Source organism: Sciurus vulgaris (assembly GCF_902686455.1).
Source record: "Sciurus vulgaris genome assembly, chromosome: 3".
NCBI lineage: Eukaryota > Metazoa > Chordata > Mammalia > Rodentia > Sciuridae > Sciurus > Sciurus vulgaris.
This window is the reverse complement of record NC_136463.1, coordinates 42,195,765-42,218,631: the sequence shown is the minus strand read 5'-3', so window position 1 is coordinate 42,218,631 and position 22,867 is coordinate 42,195,765. Positions and strand designations below refer to the sequence as shown.

General features: G+C 44.4%; 1 protein-coding gene across 10 annotated transcripts in view; it reads left to right on the top strand.

The window, feature by feature from the left end:
- The first annotated feature begins 6,912 nt into the window (after positions 1-6,912).
- Positions 6,913-22,867, top strand: part of FLCN (folliculin) — a 31,319-nt gene continuing 15,364 nt past the window's right edge. For 3 of the 10 annotated variants that reach the window (XR_013762835.1, XM_079133788.1, XM_079133780.1), the window contains exons 1-9: positions 7,146-7,406; positions 10,097-10,186; positions 12,613-12,885; positions 14,426-14,572; positions 15,860-16,081; positions 16,590-16,750; positions 19,122-19,252; positions 20,749-20,939; positions 22,707-22,820. Coding sequence is in view for 9 of the 10 variants with exons in the window: in XM_079133788.1 (XP_078989914.1) it covers positions 12,637-12,885; positions 14,426-14,572; positions 15,860-16,081; positions 16,590-16,750; positions 19,122-19,252; positions 20,749-20,939; positions 22,707-22,820 (1,215 nt within the window). In the remaining variant the exon portion in view is untranslated. The other 7 variants (XM_079133783.1, XM_079133784.1, XM_079133787.1 and 4 more) reach the window with 7 other exon arrangements.

The following is a 22,867-nucleotide window of genomic DNA, read 5'->3' as shown; positions in this document are numbered from 1 at the left end:
TCTCAAGCTTACTCTCTCCTACTCACTTTCTTTCTCTCTCCTGCTCTCTCTTTTCGTGCGCTCCCTCTCTTTTCCTCTCATTTTCTCTCTTACCCTGCAGGGAGACACTCTGTTTGCTTAATAAACCCTCTATGTCAATTCCCATGTCTGGCGTGGTTTTCTGGGTTCTTACACTTAGTCATATAAAAGTGCCACACTTGGGTTTTGCAGGGTGTTTGCTGTGGCTGCAGGAAAGCAGCCATATAGTCTGTCAATGAGTTCATTCATCAAACTTCATTCATATAGAAGTAGGCACAGGGCTGATTGGACCCAAGGCTGGTAGTTTACTGGGCTTCATCTGAACTCTGATTCTCTTGAATTAGTACTGCTTGTGGGTCACTTCCACTCAAACTTACATGTACCTGTGTTTAGGAAAGAAGAAATATTTAAGGGAATTGTCTTTTTATCCACGTAGTGAATGACCTAGTTTTTGTTGCAGTTTGAGAGGGGAATTTACTATGGTCCTCAGGCTAGTCTTGATCTCCTGAACTCAAGGGATCCTTTCTGCTTCAGCCTCCCTAGTGTTGGGACTAAAGACCTGCACCACTGCACCCAGCGTGTTTGGTTTTTTTAAAGACTGAAATTGGGCCATGCATGGTGGGGCATGCCTGTAATCCCAGCTACCTTGAGAGGCTAAGGCAGGAGGATCCCAAGTTCAAGGTCAGTCTCAGCAATTTCACAAGATCCTGTCTCAAAATAAGGACTGGAGATGTAGCTCTGTGGTAGAACACCCTGGGTTTAATCCCAGTAGCACCCCCCCACACACAAAACATAAATTGAACAACTGGTTTATCTGGATATGAAATTACCCCTAAAGTATGTTCAAGAACTCCTAGTAGCTGCCATTGGTGACTAAGTCTCCTTGTGAACTTCTAATGTAGTAATTCCATGAAATATACATGGAAAATTTTTAACTCAGGATTATGATATTTAAGGCCTTGCAAACCACTATTCCTGCCCCCTGCGCCAATATTTGAGTGCAGTGCTAGTTATTATTGTCTCGGCTTTTACCCCTATAATGTATTCTGCGTTGTATTCTTGGACCAGACCTGTAAAGCAGCTGGAAGGGACAGGTACCTCTCCTGCCTCTGCTGAGCAGTACAACTCAGCAAAATGATTCCATTTGCAACAGTTCCAAGATTCACCCCCATCCTCTACACTCCCTGAGGGCTATTGGCCCAGAAGGCAGGGTCCCTATTTCCCTGCACAGAAGTTGGCTCAGTTTCACCAGGCCTCCTCTTTCAGATTTCCAAATTATATTAATCCCAATCTCTTCCCTTTGTTTCCCAAACCCTAAGGAGTGGTTCCTGCTTCCTACAGTTACTACCTTGATGCTATGCCTCCTCCAATACCTGGTTGATGGCTCTGTTAAACTTTTGCTATTAAACAAACTGGTGAGTGGTTTCTCTCCTGATGGGAGTTACTTTTGAAAAATCTTACAAGTTAAGGAGATTCATGCCTCATTGGTTTCTAAGAAGAGAATGTTTGGGACTTTACACTTGTTACTTCTGAATAATATGTTGCCCAGGCTCTCTGCCTGTATCTTGGATTTGGAAAATTACAAGGCCTAGCATGTATGATTGGCACACACCTATAATCCCAGCAATTACATTTTGTCTGCCCCAATTCTAAAATTAGCTAATCGTGTAGATTGTAACTTGGAACTCCTCCAGTCAGAGTTAAGGGCAGCGCTGCCTTAGGTTCAAGATAAACACAGGCAGACTGCCCACCCAAGTGCACTTCTAACCAGGTTCCTTAGCTCACCCCTCTGCCAGGTGAGCTTTGCCCACCCACTTTTGAACAGGAGTTTGATTTCTTGTGGCACCTCCTTATTTCTAAGTGAGGTATTCTGATGATGCCAGAAAATGGTGAATTAGGGAATTAGGGTTGTTTCTGAGGTCCAAAGATGTAGCTTTGAGTTCATTAGTGAACCTGTCAGGTCTCAAGATTTTTTTGAATTTGCCTTTTCAAAATGATCTCAAATGTTAATACTCTAGATTCTTGAGGATAATTAATTACTGTCAGAATCCAGTACTTGCCTTACATTTGGGTTTCTATTTGGATCGGTGCCAAGTGAATCAGTTTTAAACTGATTAAAAGTTAAAGTGACAATGTTTAACTTCTAATATACACTCTCAAATGAGTATGCTTGGTCTACAGTTTGACATATTGGCAAAAGCTATTCTTTGAAGAATCATCTGGTTGTGTGCTTTTTGAAATGGCAGTTTGGGTTTTCTGAGCCAGAGTGATCCTTTCCTAAGTTTATAGTAAGTGAAATTTTTCTTCTCTGTGTGGGTGGCGCCTTCCTCCCTTTGTTTAGTAAGTCCAAATCTCAGGCAAAGCTAGGTAAGAGACAGTTCCTGTGAAAGATACCAATTAGCCTCAGTCACAGAATAATGCCTTGTGTAACCCAATCAGGGACAAATACTTTTACTTTTCTAGCAGTTTGGCAGAGGGGGAAGTTAGCTTTTCAAGTGTGCTGAACTGTTGATGTTCATTTCTGAACCTGCCCTGTTTAGATTCATGCTCTATCTATGCCAGCGACTGCTAGGTATTCCAATGCTGTTCTGTTACTTGCTTTTCATAGGTTATTATTGAGTATATAAATTTTGTTTCTGCATTATAACTTGAAACCATAGCCAGATTACAGAAGATTACAGAAGATGTCATTTGCATGTAAATCTGAGCAGTTCACAGAAACTCAGTATGGCTGGGTAAACCAGACATATGTGAGTAGGAAAATGTGATATACCTCTTCAGACAGCTGAATTACTTAATAATGATGAAAATGACAAAAGCCTAGCTGTATCCTTTCCTAAGATGAAAAGTTGAAACTAGGGAACTTTCACTAATTGCAAAAGGCAATCAAAATGACCTAAATTTATAGACTAAAAAGAAACTTCTTGGTATTTAAACAGGGACCTAGTTTTAGATATATCTGCTAATGGCCTAGCATTGAATTCTAATTAGGAGAGGAAAAGTTATGTCTTAAAAATTACTGAAATGGCTATGGTGAAAAATTGCTAGCTTAATCCTAGAGGCCATTTAAAAATTGTAGTGGACTACTAATAGTTTCAAATATTACCAATGACTGGACAGATACATTGTCTAATTACCTAAAAATTAACCACAAACCTCAACATGACTTAGATATTCCTATATAATTTCCACATTCTGAAATATTACATGTTGTTTGTTGACCTTTTGGTCACTGCTCAGTTCCCCCAACTACTAAACACATCTGAAAACAAACTGGGAATTGGGGCAGGAGGATCGCAAGTTTGAGGCCAGCCTCAGCAACTTAGCAATAACCTGTCTCAAAATAAAAATAAAAAGACTGAGGATGTAACTCAAATGGTATAGTTCCCTTGGGTTGGATTCTTAGTCCTAAGTAAATAAATAAATAAATAAATAATAAAAATAAAATAAAAACACAGGGGATCTTTTCTTGGTTGCTGGAAGAAATGAAAGCTTGGATTATTAATTATATTTTAATATAGTAACCTTAAACTATAGAAACTATAGTAACCTTAAAATAGGATATGATTAAAATATTAGATTCAATTTCTTCTAAAGAACTACAAGAATAGGAAGTTATAATCCCTGTATTTATGTCAAAATACACTCTACCATCATGTATATCTTAAAAAAAAATATTTAAAAATTAAAACAAAAAATGAAAGACACTCCTTGAAATTCCGTCAGGGTTGTGGTGGTCTGACTCAAAAAGCCCAACTATATTCTACAGCTGTAGAATATTATCTACAGCTGCGTGAGAAGATATGTTGATAAGAGTGCATCTAAATGAGAAATTTCAGAATGAAACCTGTCTATTCATTTAGCTCTGGTCTTGGCAACTGGTAGCCCAGAAAAATTCGTCAGTCTGGATGCTCAGCTGGAATTCATCCTCTTGGTTCAGAACTAGTAAGGAGACACAAAAGCATCAAGAAAATTTTCTTCTGATCCAGACTGTTTTAGTGGTGGATAAATACATTCTGGATAAGGTGCTGGGCAGTAGTATAGCCAATGTTTTTGTACCTTTCATACAATTCTTATTCTGGGACAGGTCTTTTGAGATTTAGCATCATATTTTATTTGGTTTTGAATTGTTGGACTTTATTGCCATCTTCATTTTCTGAATGTTGCCACTGAATTTTTTTAAAAAATATTTTATTAGTTGTTGATGAACTTTTATTTATTTATTTCTATGCAGTGCTGACGAATCAAACCCAGTGCCTCACACATGCTAGGCAAGTGCTCTACCACAACCCCAGGCCCATCACTGAATTTTAATTGCCTTTCCTGCTGATAATGTGGGTACATTTTCTGACTTCTAACATGTCCCTTTTGCTAATTCTCCTGGAAAGTTCATACCCTATGAAAGCTCAGTTTAATTAACACTTGGGATGATTCACTGGAGCAAAGATTTGGCAAGGTTTGTTAGGTTTTGGCAAATTTTTATAGGTTTATTTGAGATTTATGGTTTCTTTCCAAAAGAAATAGGTGACTAAGTCAGTGGTGTTGGGAAAGATATTGATGGTATAAATCAAGCCCAGGCATGATCACTATATATTGGATTTTATTGAAAATGCCAGTGGTTGAATAACTTTCCTCCACATGGGACTCCAATAGTTCATCACCAAACAAGGATAATTTGAGCAAAGCAGTGGCTTCTACTAACACACTGAGAAAGGTAATTGATTCCTGGAATTAAAGTTATGAGACAAAAAAAATCTTGTTTTTGGCTTAAAACATCTTAACAAATTCCAGAACACTTGGGGGTGGGGGAGAACACCTGGGACTAGGACTGTAGCTCAATGTCAGAGTGTTTGCCTACCACATGCCAGGCCCTGGATTCAATTCTCAACATACAAAAGAACACTTACAACACTAAGAGAAAACGGGAAAAAGCAAAATTACCAAAAACTCAAATACAATTAAATTTTAAAATATAGGAATAGGCTTGGTGGTGGTGGTGCGTGCCTATAATCTCAGCATCTTGGGAGGCTGAGCCAGAAGGATTGCAAGTTTCAAACCAGCCTCAGCAATTTAGTGAGTCCCTAAGACCCTGTCTCAGAAAACCAAAAAGGGCTGGGGATGTGGCTCAGTGGTTAAGTGCCCCTGGCTTCAATCCCTAGTACCCTCCCAAATGTATATATGTACATATACACACACACAGATACATACACACACACACACGTATATATGAATATATTAATCTCCTTGTTAAAAAACCAAACATGGCCACTAATTTGAAGTTTGTGGGATATTTTGTAAGATGTGTGCATATTAGTGTGGAAATCAGTTAATGCAGTCATTTCAGCATGAATTCAGTTCATTTCAACAAATGCTGAAATGCTATTTTTACTTTTTACTTTTTTTTTTTTTTTTGGTGGAACTGAGCCAGAGAGCTATAACCCCAGCCCTTTTTCAATTTTTATTTTAAGACAGGGCCTAGCTAAATTGCCAAGACAGGACTTGAACTTGCCATCCTCCTGCCTTGGGCTCCAGAGTTCTGGGGTTACAGATGTGGGTGAATGCTCCTGGCTGATGTTTTCTTTTAGAGATTGGAAAAGAGTGACTGTACACATTCTAGCTTCTTTCACTAAAGTTCTCAAAACATTTTGTAAACTCAATTCAAATAGTTGTATGGATCGCAAAAAGTAAAAACAGAATTCCAAATCAGTATACCCTTCTATAATTTTTTTTTAAAAAGTATTTTTAGTTGTAGATGGGGCACATTACCTTTATTTTATTTTTTATGTTGATGCTGAGGATCGAACCCAGTGCCCCATACGTGCTAGGCAGGCGCTCCACCCCAGCCCCCTCGTATAATTTTTGCTTCAGAAATTATCTTGTGATTTGGCTTTAGAATCAAGTTTGTGCTGTCCAATATCAGGAACAATTGGATTAGTAAGCGTAATTAAACATACAAAGGCTGTGCTTAACTTTGAAACCCCATCCTGTTCTTAATCTTTACCAGGCTAGTAAAATAGAAAACACACGTTGCAATTTCGTTCTCTTCTCAGATCCCCAAGTATGTTTCAACATAACATGGAATTTCAAAGGGAGAGAAAGAATGACTTCCGTGATATGAAAACACAGCCATCCACTTCTATTCAGAATGGCTGAGGCTTTCCCCCAACACTTCCTGATGACCACACTCTGGACATCCTGCTGGAACCACGGCGCAGTTTGGCCTTAAAATGCACAGGAGGAAGGGAGGCGTAAGCTCTCAGAGCACACCAGGTGGCAGAGCTGTGGCCCAGGACCCGCCCAATTGCTGGGCTGTACTGGGCCTGATTCTCTTCTCTCCGCCTCTTCGCCGGAAGGACCGTGTTACCGTCATGCAGTAACGGCTTTAAAATTAATTCAAGTAGCCAAACAATACAGACCCACGGCCTTAAAAAGATTTTATTCCACAATTATTTGATATTTTTTGAAAAATTTCGGTGCACTGCTAATTTGGGTGAGTGGAGGCCAGAGTGAGTGAGTGATGCACATGCGCACACCCTCCTCGCCAGTCTGGAATTACGCAGGTCAACCCGCGTTAAGTGCTTCCTCGTGTCACGTGACGGCCTCCTCCCAGGTACCTGCCAGGCCACTTTCCACCGTTTAGACTGGTGCCATCGGCAATTTTTTTAAAAGTTGCTAGTTTAAATTCAATTATAGGGGCACCTTTCAGGAAATTCTTTTTTCTGTATATTCAGAGAGTGGTAGGCTGGCTATATTTTCCCTAAACTCTCTTAAAATGTTTTTTAAATTTAGTCATTCCCCCGCGCTTGAGATGGTTTCCTCCAGCAGCCTTAGCCGGAGTGGTTTGGACCATTTCATACTTCTTGGCGGGGGAAGCCGACGAGTGGTGGCCAAAAAGAGGTGTCCAGCAGATGCGCCTTGTTACCGGCAAGACTTTGTAGTTGCAGAGCCCTTACTGTATTGCTGAATGTGGCTAGTTTTGCAGGGTCTCTCATATCTTGGGATCCAGGGAGCGCTTGGAAGGTTCCAGCTCCCCCACTGCAGGACCGAGTGGCTGGGATGGCCCGGTCAAGTCACGCGCCCCGGGCTCGGTGCCGGTGCTGCAGGGGCTGCGGGGTCTCTGGGTGAGTGAGGTGGCACCGGAGTCGATCAGCTCCCTCGAGGGCGGAGCCGGAGACAAACCTCCGGTGGGGTCGGGGTCGGAAGTGGCCCTTGCGGCACTCTTGTGGGACGCGGACCCTCAGCGACAACCACCCTGAGCCAGTTAGTCAGGGGCGGGGCGGACGCTTTCAGGTGTCGGCGGGGATCGCAGTGAGGGTCCGCTCCGGGGGAAAGGCCGGCCCCCTCGGCTAGAGGAGCAATATGACTGAATTTGTGTTGGTTCGAGTTAGGTGAGTGATCGGGGGTTTAGAATTGAGTGGAAGACGTTGCCGAAACCCTGAGATATGGAGGGATGGTGGGCACATTCCCCAGGAAGATTACCCGGGTTCAAAGCTCCCCGCTCAGTGCCGTTGATTTATTCGCATTGAGTGTTATTGTAAGACTGCACTCTTAATGCCCCCCACCCAGGTTTTGGTTTCCCTCTGATTTGGGCGATAGGATCGTGTCTTCCTTCCTTTTCTCCCAGACTGGCATTCCGAGTAGGGTCTTCTGGCGTCCTCCACTGAGGGTTGAGGCTTGTCTTATCTCCAGTTTGGGAGGTATTGACAAACTCTTCGTTAGCTCAGGGATTGGCTTGTGGATTGAGGTTCAAGGTAGCCACAGGAGGCAGAGGGCAGAAGGTACTGATCCACTAGCCCTTGAATACCTGGCACCATCCTTTGTGCCCAGGCTGGCAGGAGGCACTTTCTGTTACAGCATAGAAAGGCCACAGCCAGGCAGGTGCTGGAGGCGTTAGATTATCACCGTTGTCATTAAGTAATTGAGTAATAGTGGTACATGACACTGTGTTTGCTCTTCTGTGGTGTCATATGTCAGGGAGCTCTGTAAAGGGAAATTCAGGTGAAGGCAGTAGAAGTTGTAGGGCTGGGAGTGAGCTGGAAGGAATGCCCTGTGGATCTTTTCACTGTACACTTGTGGGATCCCAGTTCAGACCTAATGAGACTCCCCTATGATGGAATAGTTCTAGAAGTTTTATGTTTGCTACTATTAAAATCCCTTATAATACCTTATTTAGCTACTTAGTTCTCTTTAACCCTCCATAGCCCTAGGAAAAGTTCTCAAGAAGTAAGGATGCAGTAGACCAGGACACACTATGTAATGAAAGGATGGGGTGGGTATCATTGTTTAGGCCCAGGCTGGTGGCTCAGCCAGTTGTGGGTGAGGATGTGGGCAGGCACATTCCTCTTTGAGGAATTTGAATACTTGCTTTAAGTATGATGATTGAAGAGACTGTCAGGTGGCAGAGGATTTCTGCCTGTGCCTTGGGTTCTGGAAAGCTTGTTGGAAAGGAAGACTTGTTCAGCCAACATCTGGTAGATATGGAATTGGAGAGTGATTAAAGAATCCATGTCATGCTGCCCAGAATTCAATTGCCATATACGATGTCAACCCTGAGAGGCCCCTGTTTCTCAGCTCTGGGTTGGTGCTCAAAGAAGTAACATTTGATGTGATCTGGTTACTAATGGCTAGAGTTCCAAGTAGTAAATCTTTGTGACTCCAGAGCAAAGTGTCATCTCGTGTTCTTTACTGTCTGCAGTGGCTGCCTGGGGGTGTGGCATACATGATCAGTATGTTCAGAGCTCTTGTGGAAGGAATGCTTTTTCATCAAAACAAAGCTAATAATAAGAGTAGCCTGTGTTGATCCTGGGTGCTGGGAAGTAGTAGCTTAGCATTATTGTCTGTGGAAATGGGATGAGGAGAGAGAAAAGTCTAGGTCTGTGGTCTGAAGGGCTCAGTTGGTATGATGTGTATGTTGCCAAAGCAACCTCCTTAAAACTAAAGGCTGGACTTCATATTTTAAAGATATTTTCTATTTTAAAAAGATATTTAAATAATATAAATAGTTATATTTAAAGAGATCCTTTTTCTTTTATTTCACTTCATATTATTTTATTTTTAGTAGAAATGGAGATTGAACTCAGGGGTGCTATACCTCTGAGCTACACTCTCCAGCCCTTTTTATTCTTTATTTTGAGACAAGGTCTCAATAAATTGCCCAGGCTGGCCTTGAATTTATGATCTTCCTGCTTTAACCTCCCAAGTTGCTGGGATCATAGGTGTGTGCCACTGCACCTAGCTAAGAAAATCCTTTTTCCTGTATTGCATTACAGGTGTAAAACTTTAGCTAAAACTTGAGCTTCACTGTCATTTGCTGTCAGCCAACTGCTCAAAATATGAGGGCGAGCTGGGTACAGTGACACATTCCTGTAATCTGTGACTTAGGAGGCCGAGGCAGGAGGATTGCAAGTTCAAGGCCAGTTTCAGCAACTTAAGACCCTCAGCAACTTATGGAGACCCTATTCCAAAATAAATAAATAAATAAAACTCCCCTGGTTTTAATCCCTAGTATCAAAACAAAACAAAACAAATCCCAGAAAGGTGAGAGGACTACTAAACCATTCAGAATCTCAGGCATATTAGCTTTCTGTTTCTGTAACAAAATACCTGAGAAAATCAACTTACGAGGAAAAATTTATGTTGGCTTACCATTTCAAAGGTTTTAGTCTGTGATCACTTGGTCCTTTTGATGTGAGCCTGTGGCAAAACTGCACATCATGGTGGGCACACGTGGTAGCTCAGAGCTGTCACTCATGGCAGCTGGGAGGCAGAGAAAGAGGGAGGGACTGGGGTCCCAATATCTCCTTTAAGGGCATGCCCTCAATTATCTAATTTCCTGATAATAGACCCCACCTTCCAAGGGTTCCACTGCCCCCTCACAGAACCATTAGTTAGGGACTAAGCCTTCAACACGTGGCCTACAGGAGACATTTAAGATCCAAATCATAAAAATAGGTGAATCTCCAAATTCTCATTTACAACTTCCTGGTTTGACTCTGCGCTTCTCAAATGTTTTTTTCATGCTACAAGTCCACTGCTCTTATAATTAGTTCTGTTTTTTTTTTTTTTTTTCCTTCCCTAGAAAATATTAGGTGTTCGAATATGACTTCCATTGCCATGACTGACTCATGTGTGCAGACTTTGCATTCTCTGTATTTCTGCTAGGTATAAGGTTAGTATTGATGCTGGAAGAAACCTTATTTCTTGTCTCTTTATACCTCAAAGGAAGATGTGGGCTCCTTTTCCAGGGTTATGTCTCTGCCCTAACTTTAGGTGCTAATTCCCCTTTTTTCTTCCCCATCCATTCTACTATCAGTGGTCACTTTTTTCTCTTCCATGGTGAATTTTTTTTTTTTTTTGCAATGTTGGGAATGGAATCCAGGGCCTTACGCATGTTAGGCATATTCTACCACCGAACCACACTCTAATCCCACAGTGAATTATTATTATTTTTTTGTGGTTCTGGGGACCACTGAGCTACATCCCCAACCCTTTTTATTTTGAGGCAGTGTCTCATTAAGTTGCTCAGGGCCTCTTAAATTGCTGAGGCTGGACTTGAACTTGCTATCCTCCTGCCTCAGCCTTCTGAGCTGTTGAGATTATAGGTGTGTGCCTCTTCACCTGGCCACACATTGAATTCTTAAACCATTGTTGTCATTGGCCCCATTGTTTTGAGTTCTGTGAACCCCTTCTTTGAATTCAGACCACTTGGTTCCTGTGCCAGTACACTCAGACTGTGGCCTTCCCATGGTGTACCCTTGAACCTCTCCTTCTGTGGATACCTCCACTTTCTCTGGCCACAATTGTCATCTTTCTGTGAATAATTCCTAAATCCAATTTGGTGCCTTCTATGAGTAGATGCTGGGGATATAACAGTTAACTAGACAAAGTCTCCACTTCTAGGGACCTTTCATTTTTAAGGGGGAAACATATTCAAACATTGTGCTTCCTGGTACAAGAAGTACTAGGAGTAAAAGTAGGGGAAGAGGAATGATGGAATAAAGGTGGGTGGCTGCATGGGCTGTGTAGGGAGGCCTCTGGGTGGAGACAGGCAGGTCGAGGTGGTGAGAAGGAGTGAGCCAGGCAGAGATCCATGGAGTGTTCTGGTTCTATTTGATAGTGCAGTTGGAATCTTTGTGGAGCTCTCAGGCAAAAGAGCTGCGTGTCCTATTGTCTCCTAGACTCTCTGTGGCTCCTCTCCTACTGCCTGTTTTGTCTGCGCCACTGCTATTCCCAGTGTCACCTTGAGTGTAGGAGGACAGATGCAGTAGCAGCCTGTCAGCTGGGGAATTGACTGCAGAGACATCAGGCAGGTCACAGAGTTAGCAGGCATTCTAAAGACACAAGCTGTGGGCATGACTGCCAGTCATGAGGCTGGCTTAGAGGGCACAGCAGGGAATCACCAGGACACCAGTTTTAGAGGACACTATCAATAGCCATCTCACCTGCCCTCCCCAGAGGACTCACCATACCCAGCCACCTACAAAGGTTCAGACTGAATCTCCCTACTTTGCCCCCTCATAGTTTCAGCAACCCAGGTAGGCTCATGTGACTTGCCAAGTCTTGGTCATAACCATGCTCCACCTGCCAGGGAATGATGACATGGGGAGAGGGCCTCCTCCCTCCGTCTGCCCCTCTTCTAATCTTCCACATTCCTTTCTTCAAGTTCCATGTCCCCACTAGCAGTCTACTGGCCCTGCTTTGGAAATGCTTACTGTCTGCTGCCCCCCTACCTGTCCAGCCATTAGCCAATGCCCCATTGCTTCTCCAGGACAGTGGGGCCCCTTGGCTGGCTTCCCCACTTCCTCCCTGCTCCTGCATTCTCTTTTCTGCACATCAGCCTGAGTGAGCCTTTTCAGATGCAGTTCAAATCTTCCCATGCCTCTCATCAGAGCCTACCAAATCCCTTCCAGTCTGAAAATACATTCTGGGGCCTATTTCCAGGGCTTGAGGTCTACAAAGTTAACTTCCTATAGCTCTGGCCCTCAGCTCCTGCCCTTCTCCAGAGCCTCTCAGCCCACATGCACTGCTCCCTCCAACTCTCACTGGAGCCTTGTCGTGCCAGCCCCTTCCTGCACCCTGCTGTCTTTAGGAGTTCCACTATGTCCTCTGTAGCCTTTGTGTACTTGAGAATGAGGGGTGTTCCCTATGTCCCCCTTGGAGATGAGCTTCCCAAGGGTAACCTCACAGCCCCTATACCTTGCCTGGTCTACTGGATAAAGGATCTTTTCCTTGGGTTCCTGGGGTGTTTTCTTTGTGTCACTCCAAAGGTGTGTAATGTAACACATGTTGCCTCATTAGATGTCACTCAAGGATATGTACTTTTCTCTATGCTCTCTGCTACTTTCCTGTGCAAGTGTTTATTCATGGTTTCCTCCTTTGACATAGCTCCCTGGGGTGGGACTGTCTGTCTTGCTCTTATCTCCTGTTCCTGGAGCAGTACTGGCACAGAGTAGGTGCTCAGCTGTGCCAACTGGGTGGGTGACTTGCTTCTACTGGGTGGGAATTCTGTCAGTGTGGTCCTGGTGTACCTGAGGCACTGGGGAGGTTTTGTGATGTGAACAGATGCAAACCACCTGACTGTCCCCACTCCCACAGACTTCTGCCTGTCTCCAGGGCACCATGAATGCCATCGTTGCCCTCTGTCACTTCTGCGAACTCCATGGTCCCCGCACTCTCTTTTGCACGGAAGTTCTACATGCCCCTCTACCCCAGGGTGCCGGGAATGGGGACAGTCCAGGCCAAGGGGAGCAAGCCGAGGAGGAGGAGGGCGGCATCCAGATGAGCAGCCGGGTCCGTGCCCACAGCCCAGCTGAGGGGGCCAGCGCAGAATCCAGCAGTCCAGGGCCCAAAAAGTCGGACATGTGTGAGGCAAGTGTCTTTGAGGGGATGTTTTGCTCTCTCCTGGAGATGGGCGGGAGGCGTGGGAAGGAAAGGAGATCCAGAATCTGGAGAACATGGGTGAGGCCTAGAGGAGATAGCTCAAACCTCATGGATTTTTTTCAAATTGGCTTCTCTGAACTCTCTCTGTGGCCCTATGGCTCTTTCCCTTCATACTTATTTTAGCTTTTTAACCCATTCTGTGTCAGCAGACAGTTGCCACCCAAGCTTAGCCTTTACCTTTGTGTTTATATACTGCAGCTGTACCAGGCTTGGATCTCCTCAGCCTAGCAACCTCGGGAGTTTCCTTCTCTAGGATCCTGATAGTCCTTATTGTGTTGCTATATGATCTCTGGAAGTGAAGCTGAAGTTCTCTCAACAGGCCACATTGGAGGAACTGGGTCAGGCCTGAAATTGGGTGGGGGTTAGACCTCCACTACAGTGGGAACAGGAATCCAGTCTTGTTGGTTTGATTCTGCTGAGAAGCAGATGGTATGGAATTGCTGGAAAGACCTGTTGAGGGATCCAGAAGGGAGCAGAACTAGGGAGAACCTTCTGAGAGGAGTCTTAGAGGGTTCAGGTCATTGGAGAGACCTTGAGCAGTGGTTGGTGCAACCTTGGAGCCCTGAATCTCTGGGAAAGGCTTGCCTCAGCACCCTTCTACACACAGGCACAGGGTAGTGGCCCCTGCAGGGTACATAGCCTCAGCACCACTCCCTGCAGCAGGTGATCTGAATGGTACTTTTTCAAGCTGCTATACTAACACTCTGAAGTCCTGCTTCTGCTTGATCACTGTTGGGTCCCTTGCCTATGGCCAGTACCCCTGCCAGGTATTTGTTCAGGACCAAAGACAGAAACCTGGTAACACCTGAAAAAGTGGTATGACTGTAAACCCTTGGTGGTTTGTTACTTTTTTTGTGTAGTGCTGGGCATTGCACATGCTAGGCAAGTGCTCTACCCCCTGGCTGTGGACCTTTGGAGTAACTACTTCCCATCTAAGCTTCAGTTTTGTCTTCTTTAAAATGGGGCTTACTATAATCACCTCATAGGGTTGCTCTATGGATTGAATAAGATTAAAGCATGCAAAGGTCTTTTCATAATCACTGCTCCATGAAAACGGAGCAGTAAATACATTATTCCTAGCCTCTGGCAACCTATGTGAGTCCTGGGTCCAGGCCTTCCTCTTTAGGAGGCATTTAAATATTCAGATAAGAGTAGATCTGGGAGCCAGTTATTTTATGTATGTCTGTATTGTACTGGGGATTGAACTTAGGAGCACTTGACCATTGAGGTACACTCCCAGCCCGTTTTATTTTTTATTCTGAGACAGGACTGAGACTGGTCTTGAATTTGTAATCCTCCTGCCTCAACCTCTTGAGTAGCTGAGATTACAGGCATGTTCTACTATGCCTGGCTGGAGCCAGTTATTTTTCTACAAAAATAGATTGTGTTTTCTAAATGCAGATCTATATATGAATAAGACAGTTTGTTGCCCACTTCTAACAGGTTTTCTTTTCCTTCTTTCGGACAGGGCTGCCGGTCACTTGCTGCTGGGCACCCAGGCTATATCAGCCACGATAAAGAGACCTCGATTAAGTATGTTAGTCACCAACATCCAAACCACCCACAGCTCTTCAGCATTGTCCGTCAAGCCTGTGTGCGGAGCCTGAGCTGCGAGGTAAGCACCAGGCAAGCATGGGGTCTTGGAGAAACTCACACCTGCATAGGATCAGTGCCAGTTTTGGATCTAGACATGGAAAGTGGTGTTCTTCACTTTTCTGCACTGACACCAAGTATGGCCTACCTTGGTTGCCTGGAACACACAGAATATGTTTTGGTGGACTCTTCCAACCCACCCCATCATTCTGGGGATGGAACCCAGGTCATCATGCATGCTAGGCAAGTGCTCTACATGGCTATATCTAGCCTCTTGGACTCAGTTTTCTAAATGGGTGCTAGCTTTTTACTTTAAGATTCAAAATCTCATGGTGGACATATTCCTAAGATATGAATGATTTCTACAACATGTAGGCACTATATCAAGTGTCACCTTTTTGACTGTCTCAGTCATCACTCTACATTTCAGGGATCAACAAGTGCTTCTTAGAACCTCCTTATTGGGTCCTAAGTATGGCTGCTGCTGTCTAGCTTGAGTCTTAGCTTTTATGTTTTTATCTGTCACAAAGAACTCATGATCCAGTTACTAAACTTTTCTGGTGCTGTGTTCACTCAATCAGACCCCCTCACCCCTGTGGATTCTTACTATTCTTGTGTACCTGTCTGCAGCTGTTCCCCTCTTCTAATTTCAGGCAGCACATCTATCAGTAGGCAGATGTGTCATGTGCTTGAATTATACGTAATGTAAGAATATGTGTGTCTTGCAGAAGGTACTGGAGGACTTTTAAGAATAGGGGGTGCAGATTTAACCATATGGCAGTTTTGACCTGCCAGTTCTTCAGTCTACTCCTGATGAGCAGGTGGCAAGGGTAGATGGAATATTGATACAGGAGTTCTTCAAGGTGGAAGACAGTAATGAACCTAGGAACCCTGGCACTCCATAGTAACCAGTGTTACTTCTAGAAAATTTGCTGGAACCTGGGGTATAGCTCAGTGGTAGAACATGTGCTTAGCATGCATGATGCCTTGGATTCCAGTCTCCCACACCAAAAAAGAAAAAAGTTTGCACATAAGAGTAGATGACTGCTGGTCTTTCCATCCTCTATTTGCTCCTGCTCTGCTATTATTGGCTAATTTACACTAAAAGAAAGATCTAAGGAGGGGCTAGGGATGTAGCTTAGTGGTAGAGCAATTGCCTAGCATGTGAGCAGCCCTGGGTTTGATCCCTAGCACTGCAAAAAAAAAAAAAAAAAAGAGACAGAGAGATAGATAGATAGATAAATCTGAGGAGGAGTGCCCCTGGGGCAAGGAGAGGACCATCCCTCTAGTTGCTGTGGTTTTTTTCCAGGTGTGCCCTGGCCGTGAAGGTCCCATCTTCTTTGGGGACGAACAGCATGGTTTTGTGTTCAGTCACACTTTCTTCATCAAGGACAGCTTGGCCAGGGGCTTCCAGCGCTGGTATAGCATCATTGCCATCATGATGGACCGAATTTACCTCATCAACTCCTGGCCCTTCCTATTGGGGAAGATCCGTGGGATCATTGATGAGCTCCAGGGCAAGGCTCTCAAGGTGATGTCTGAGAGGGAAGGGGGAGGGGCTGGCACTGCTGGAGTCTTTCTGGGCTTGTGTGGATGCTGGGAGCCCAGGCCCTGCTCCACTGCATGCCCACGTTGTGGTTTCTTGGCTTCAGAGTTGGGCGTGTGAGAACTTTTTGGCCCTCCCAACTGCTCCCCCGCCACCCAGCTCTGCTGTCATGGGTCTCCTCAGTTCTGGCTTCCTCCCTGTGTCTCAGCTTCCTTTGCCCAGCACATCAGAGACTGTCTGTTAGTCCCATCAGCTACCTAGGGAGCTCAGTGGCTGGATAGGAGAAGGGATCGGAGGAGTTCTGTGCCAGTCCCTCTCCTTGGGAGGTGCGACCATTCTGTGTCAGAATGTCAGGCTGCCTACGTATTCTGGGCTCTGTAAGGAGGGCAGAGTGGGTTGGTCTGAGAGAAAGACTGGTAGATGCTACTGTGAACAGCTGGTTCTGGCTGCTGACTGGTTATTAAAGAGGCCATCCTGTCCCTTCATGTTCCAGGTGTTTGAGGCGGAGCAGTTTGGATGCCCACAGCGAGCCCAGAGGATGAACACAGCATTTACGCCCTTCCTGCACCAAAGGAATGGCAATGCTGCCCGCTCACTGACTTCCTTGACCAGCGATGACAACCTGTGGGCATGTCTTCACACTTCCTTTGCCTGGTAATGTAGAGTTGAGGGGTTTTGGGCAGATGCTAGAGTAGGAGAAGTCACCATTATTTAGATGATCTGTGAATTGGGGAGAACAATCCTGACTGAGTTTGCTTAGCAGCCTTCTGATAGAGTTGGGTCCTGTGTGCATGGGACTGGTGGAGCCCTTATTCTCTGGGCCTCTCCCCCATAGTGTGTAGAAAACACATTTAGGTGAACCTCACTTCTCAATAATACCAAAAAAAAAAATTTCTATTAAAAAATTAGTGATCCCCTCCCTTTAAAAAAATGTTATAAGCCATGGCACATGCCTGTAATCCCAGCAACTCTGGAGGCTGAAGCAGGAGGACACAGGTTCAGGATTAGCCTCAGCAACTTAGCGAGGCCCTAAGCAACTTCCAGACCCTATCTCAAAATAAAGGACTCAGGGTGTAACTCAGTGGTAAAAGCCCCTGGGTTTAATTCCCAGTTCCAAAAAGTAAAAATGAAAAAACCAAAAAACTTTTATCTTACATGGCTCCTGTGGGTCAAGAATTTAGAAGTGACTTAGCTGGGTGCTTCTGACCCAGATCATCTTGGCTAGAGCTACAGTTAGTTGAGACCTGTTGGGAGGGGCTACTTCCAAAGTGTCCCTGGAGGGGCAGTGTGTGCGTGATGGCTGTGGGCAGGGGGCCTCAGCTCCTCTCCATGTGGACGTGCAACTGGTGCCCTCAAGAGGGACTGGTACAGGACAGTGGGGTGGGATCTGCAAGGCTATCTGGCCTGGGCTTAGCAGGTACGTACTGCCCCTTCTGGCACTCACTGTTGGTTGGATGTATGCCCTGTCATTAAACCCAGACCAGTCAAGGGGAGGGATTAACCTCTAGCACTTGAAGGAAGGAGGGTCAGTAAGTTTTGTGGACACATTGGAAAACTACTAGATACAACCCTGCCCATGGGTTGTATCTGTTCCTTCCATTGTATCCTTGTATTTGTTCCACTCTTTTCAAAGACACCCACCATCAGTACTTATTCCAGTTCAGGATGAGCTTGAAGCTTTGGGTCTCCTTGTATAAATCTTGTCCTGGTGTGGATGAGGCTCTTGGGGTGCAGCTCCCACGGTCCTGCAAGCTAAAGGGAAAAAGTATCTGTCCACCCATCTGACATAAGTCCTTCCTGTATTTAAAAAAATATTTTAATTGACAAGTAAAAATTATATATATTTATGGCATTATGTTTGATACAGAATTATGTGCCACATAAAGACATTTTAGTCAGCAGTGGACATAAAACAGTGCTCCCATAGATTGTCACCTGATGACATCATAGCTGCTTTGGTTTGTATAGGCACATTTTATGGTGTTCATGTAATGATGAAATCACCTAATGATGCATTGCTCAAGAACATATCTCTGTTGTTCAGTGATGGATGTCCATTGTATAATGACTAAATCAGACTTGAGATATGCATTACCTTTTTGTTTGTTGTGAGAGCAGTTAGAATCTTTTATCTTCCTCTTATTATTAAAGTAAAGGAAATAATGCAGTTAACTTACCCCCTCAACTATTTGACTTTAGCAGTTATCAGCATTTTTATTCTATCCCTTCACTTTTATTTTTGATTATTTTTTAAAGCAAGAAAGTTTTGTCATTTCAACTATAAATATAACCATAATACCAGTATCCTATCCAACAATATTGACTGATTTCTTGGTATCATCCAGTGTATAATCCATGTTCGGTGTTCCCTTGTACCTCAGAGGTGACTTTTGAGTTAGGATCAGAACAAAGGATTCCTCTGACTGGCACCCATCCCTCACGTTTTCCCATGCCCTTAATTAATTATCCATCCATCTCTTTTTATTTTTTTATTTTTATTTATTTTGCTAAGTTACTGAGGTGGACCTCCAACTTTTTTTTTGTATCAAAGATTGAACCCAGAGGTGCTTAACCACTGAGCCACATCTCCAGCCCCCACTTTAAAAAAAAAAAAAAAATTTATCTAGAGACAGGGTCTTGCTGAGTTGCTTAGTGCCTCAGTAAGTTGTTGGCTGGCCTTGAACTTACGCCACCACACCTGGCTCCCGTGCCCTTTGAAGAAGGACCTCAGTCGGTCATGTCTTGCATAATGGTCTGTGTATTCTGTATAGGGCCAGGCATGTCCTTGCAGTAGCATCCAGCATGATTTTTTTTTCATTTTTTGAACAAAGGGGTCTCCCTTTGTTGCCCAGGCCAGTCTCCAGTTCCTGGGCTGAAGTGATCCTCCCACCTCAGAGTCCCAAGTCTCTGGGACTACAGGCATACACCACCCACCAGGCTAGCCATTCTTTTAGACCCATGTTTTCTGTGAACAGGTAATTGGATCAAGGCACTCAATGAACTTTGGTTCCAGTATTTTCTTTAGCAAGAGTGCCTGTGTTTTAGCTGGCACTGTGTTTTCTAGGCTTCTGAAAGCATGTGGCAGCCGGCTGACTGAGAAACTCCTGGAGGGTGCACCAACAGAGGACACCTTGGTCCAGATGGAGAAGCTTGCTGGTGAGGCTGGGTGCTGCTGCCTGGGCCCTTTACTGATGATGGCTGTGGCAGCCACTGGCTCCTGGCCATCTGGCGGGAGGAGCTGGTGAAGGGAGACTCGACTCTGAAGAAGCCAGATGAGCCTTCCTCAAAGCCAGCACTTGATCTTGGTGTTTTGTTGTGATTTTCTGTCTCCTTTTCCTTGATGGTATCTTGAAAAAATCTGTTTCCCAGGTAGATTAAAAGTCCACAGTGAGGGCTGCCTATAGAGAATTATTGACTGGTTGTTTTCTCCCCCCTATTTTATGATAGCCAAGTGTTTTATTCCTTGCTTAGAACCAGGTGTTGTTTCAGTTGGACCCAAGTTTTCCCTAGCCTCTCAGGTGTCTGGCCTTCCCCAGGTTCCTGATTTGAACCTTCATGTCTGGGGCTCAGGGTCCTGTGTATCTGACTTCCTAAGGATCTGTTGTAGTGTGCCCCAGCTCAGGATCACAGATCTGGATCCTGACGGAGCTTTCTGACAGGGCTGGTTTGAGTTCTGGTGTTCTGGGTCCACCATTCCCCACAGCCTTGGGGTGGGAGAATGGACTTGTGTGTTGCACATGGTTTGTTACTAATGATTCTTCTTCTGCATCGGTTTGCAAACAATGAGCCTTCTAAATTGCTGGAGCTCTTTGGAGGTTTCCCCAGTAGTCACTCACTGGATCTGCACACACTTGGATCCAGTGAACTGTCCCAAGTGGAGAGAGGTCTCCATGAGAATAGAATATGCTCAGAAAGACAGAACCTTGCAGTGGTCTTTACAGCCCTGTAGATTGCTTGGTCTTAGAACTGTTTGTTACTACTGTAGATCACAGACTTGCAGGCTAGTGCATACAAGAAAGGTTGTTTCTTGGAAAGATATATTAGCACAAAGAAGTCAGGTCTTCCGAATCTTTTGGGAGAGCCTGTCAGGCATGCAGGGCTCTGTCATGGTTTGGACTATATTGAGTCACAAAGGGGCTGAGCATGGTCTGGGCACACTTTGGAGTCAGACCTGGCTTCAAATCCTGGTTCTACTGCTCATAAGCACTTTTCTCCTTGAGTCTCACTGCTCGTTTGTGTGGGCTGCCATGAGGATTGGTTTAAGGGCCAATTTCTGTCATCATCTGTGAAGCAGGGACGGTAGTGCTGACCTCGGGTGGTTGGAAGGACTGAGTGTAATGTGTGGAGCCCTTAGAAAAATCACTGGCAGAGGACATGCTCAGTGAACAAGCCCTGTCAGCATTTTTATCGTTGGTTTGATTTTTTTCCTACTGATGGGGAGCAGTGCAGTGTCTTTCAGTAAGTGCTCCTAAAACTTGTTGTGACCCTGGGCCTAGTAAGGACTAGAAGGACTGAGTCCTTCCTATCCTCCCAACCCTCCCAGATAATAACTGTACAGACAGCTTGGTGGTATGGCCAGGAGTTGCCCGGACTGAAATATCACAGAGCAAAGCAGTGTGTTTCGTAACTGTCCTTTGTCATCTGTTCTGTAGACTTAGAAGAGGAGTCAGAAAGCTGGGACAACTCTGGGGCTGAAGATGAGGAGAAAGCCCCTGTGCTTCCAGAAGGTGCGGAAGGGCAGGACCTGACCAAATGCCCGACAGATTCATCCTTACTCTCAGACTGTGGGAGCTGGCAGTCCCGAAAGCTGTCAGTGTTCAAGTCTCTTCGGCACATGAGACAGGTAAGCAGTAGATGTTAGAGTTCCAGTCAGAGACTCAGGAGAAGAGCCCACTCTTCTCTGTCTAGTATACTCTGTCCTCTGGGTCTGGCTTTCCTGCTTAGCAGGGGTGACCAGGAACCTTCTTGGTGGGTGACTGAAGGCCCAGTGGGCATTGGGATATACTAGTCACAGGATCAATGCTTGCTTTAGTGTCACTGTAGGCATCTGTTTACAAAGACCTAGGTGATTGGTTTCCCATGGTTCTCCAATCTTGTCATTCTAGAATCTTCTAAAGGGATTGACTAGCACTATTACTGGTTTATATGAAGCCTAGACTCTTTGAAGCTTGAAATGATGGTCATTCTTTTTTTTTTTTTTTTTTTTTTTTTTTTTGCGGTGCTGGGAATTGAACCCAGGACCTTGTACTTGTGAAGCAAGCACTCTACCAACTGAGCTATATCCCCAGTCCGAAATGATGGTCATTCTTAGAAAAAATTGGAATTAACGTGAATATACCACTATGATACTTACGATGTGTTCAAACAATAGAATGTAGTGAAGTCCAAGAAAGCAGTAAATTCAGTATGGATCAGGTGACATGTATGTCACACTGAACACAGAACAGTAACACACAAGATTATTAAGATGAGGGGAATATTGTTTGGTTAGGAGGGCAGGTTGTCACCTTTATATGTATTTCTGTATTTTTGTAATGAGCATCAATCTTACCAGAAGAGAGTTCTTTCTGTTTTGGAAAATGGAATAAAAAGAGTGATTTAATGGCAGATGCCCCCTGGGGCTTCTGGGTGAAAAATGTCCATTTGTCTCTCCCACATCCCCCACTCTGTATTTGGCAGGAGTTACTGCTGTTGATTGTTTACTTGGATTAAAGGAAGGAATCTTGAATTCCACTGGAGGTGGGAGTACTCTGAGGCTATATAGGTGCTTGTTTTATTGTAGACTCTTTCTTAAAAATTTTTTTAGTTGTTAATGGACCTTTTTTTTATTTGTTTATATGTGGTGCTGAGAATTGAACCCAGTGCCTCACACTTGCTAGGCAAGTGCTCTACCACTGAGCCACAACCTGAGCCCATGGTAGACTCTTTTTTTGTTTTGTTTCAAAGTCATGTTTGTCTTCTCAGAAGCCTTAAAACAACTGACTGTCTTCTTCTAAAATGTCCATATTATGGGAGTTGATAAAAGTGGGGTGGAAGAGGGATTGTTTTGGATTAAAGAATAAAGACAGGACAATCAAAAACAATCTTCATCTTCTATTGGCTTCTAGATTAAAAGAATCACAACTATAAATGGTTAGGAAGCTGATCTCATGCTGTGGCTGACCATTGGGTGCTCCTGGGTATAGTGTCATCTGGGTTGTGTAGGTGGATGAAGCCCTGGGTTTTCCTGGGTGCTGATGTGTCATAGTGTCTGACTCATTTCCAAGTGGCTCAGCAAAGTAAAAAGTGTGCCTATGGAGGAAAGGAAACTGTTGCAAAAAGTTCACACCTTTTGCTTCAAATATTTAAAAATAAAATTGAGGGAAATATCTTAAGGTGTAAGAGCTTTGGAATCTTACTTTTAGGTGCAAAGGTGGGGCTTCCCCTCTCCCCAGTCCCTCAGACAGGTTACCCAGCCTCCCTGAGAAGAGAAGTAGTTTTCTCTCCTCGACCCCATCCCCCTTTGCTATGCAGAGAAAGTTTGTAAACAGATGAAGAAAGTAACGCTCATAAGAAGAAGAGAGATATTACTTCTGTTAATGTGCAGAAAGTATTGCATGATGTGTTTCAGGTCCTAGGTGCTCCCTATTTTCGCATGTTGGCCTGGCACGTTCTCATGGGGAACCAGGTGATCTGGAAAAGCCGAGATGTGGACCTGGTCCAGTCGGCATTCGAAGTTCTTCGGGTAAGAACATCTTTTTTTTTTTTTTTTAATATGATGTGTAATAGGGC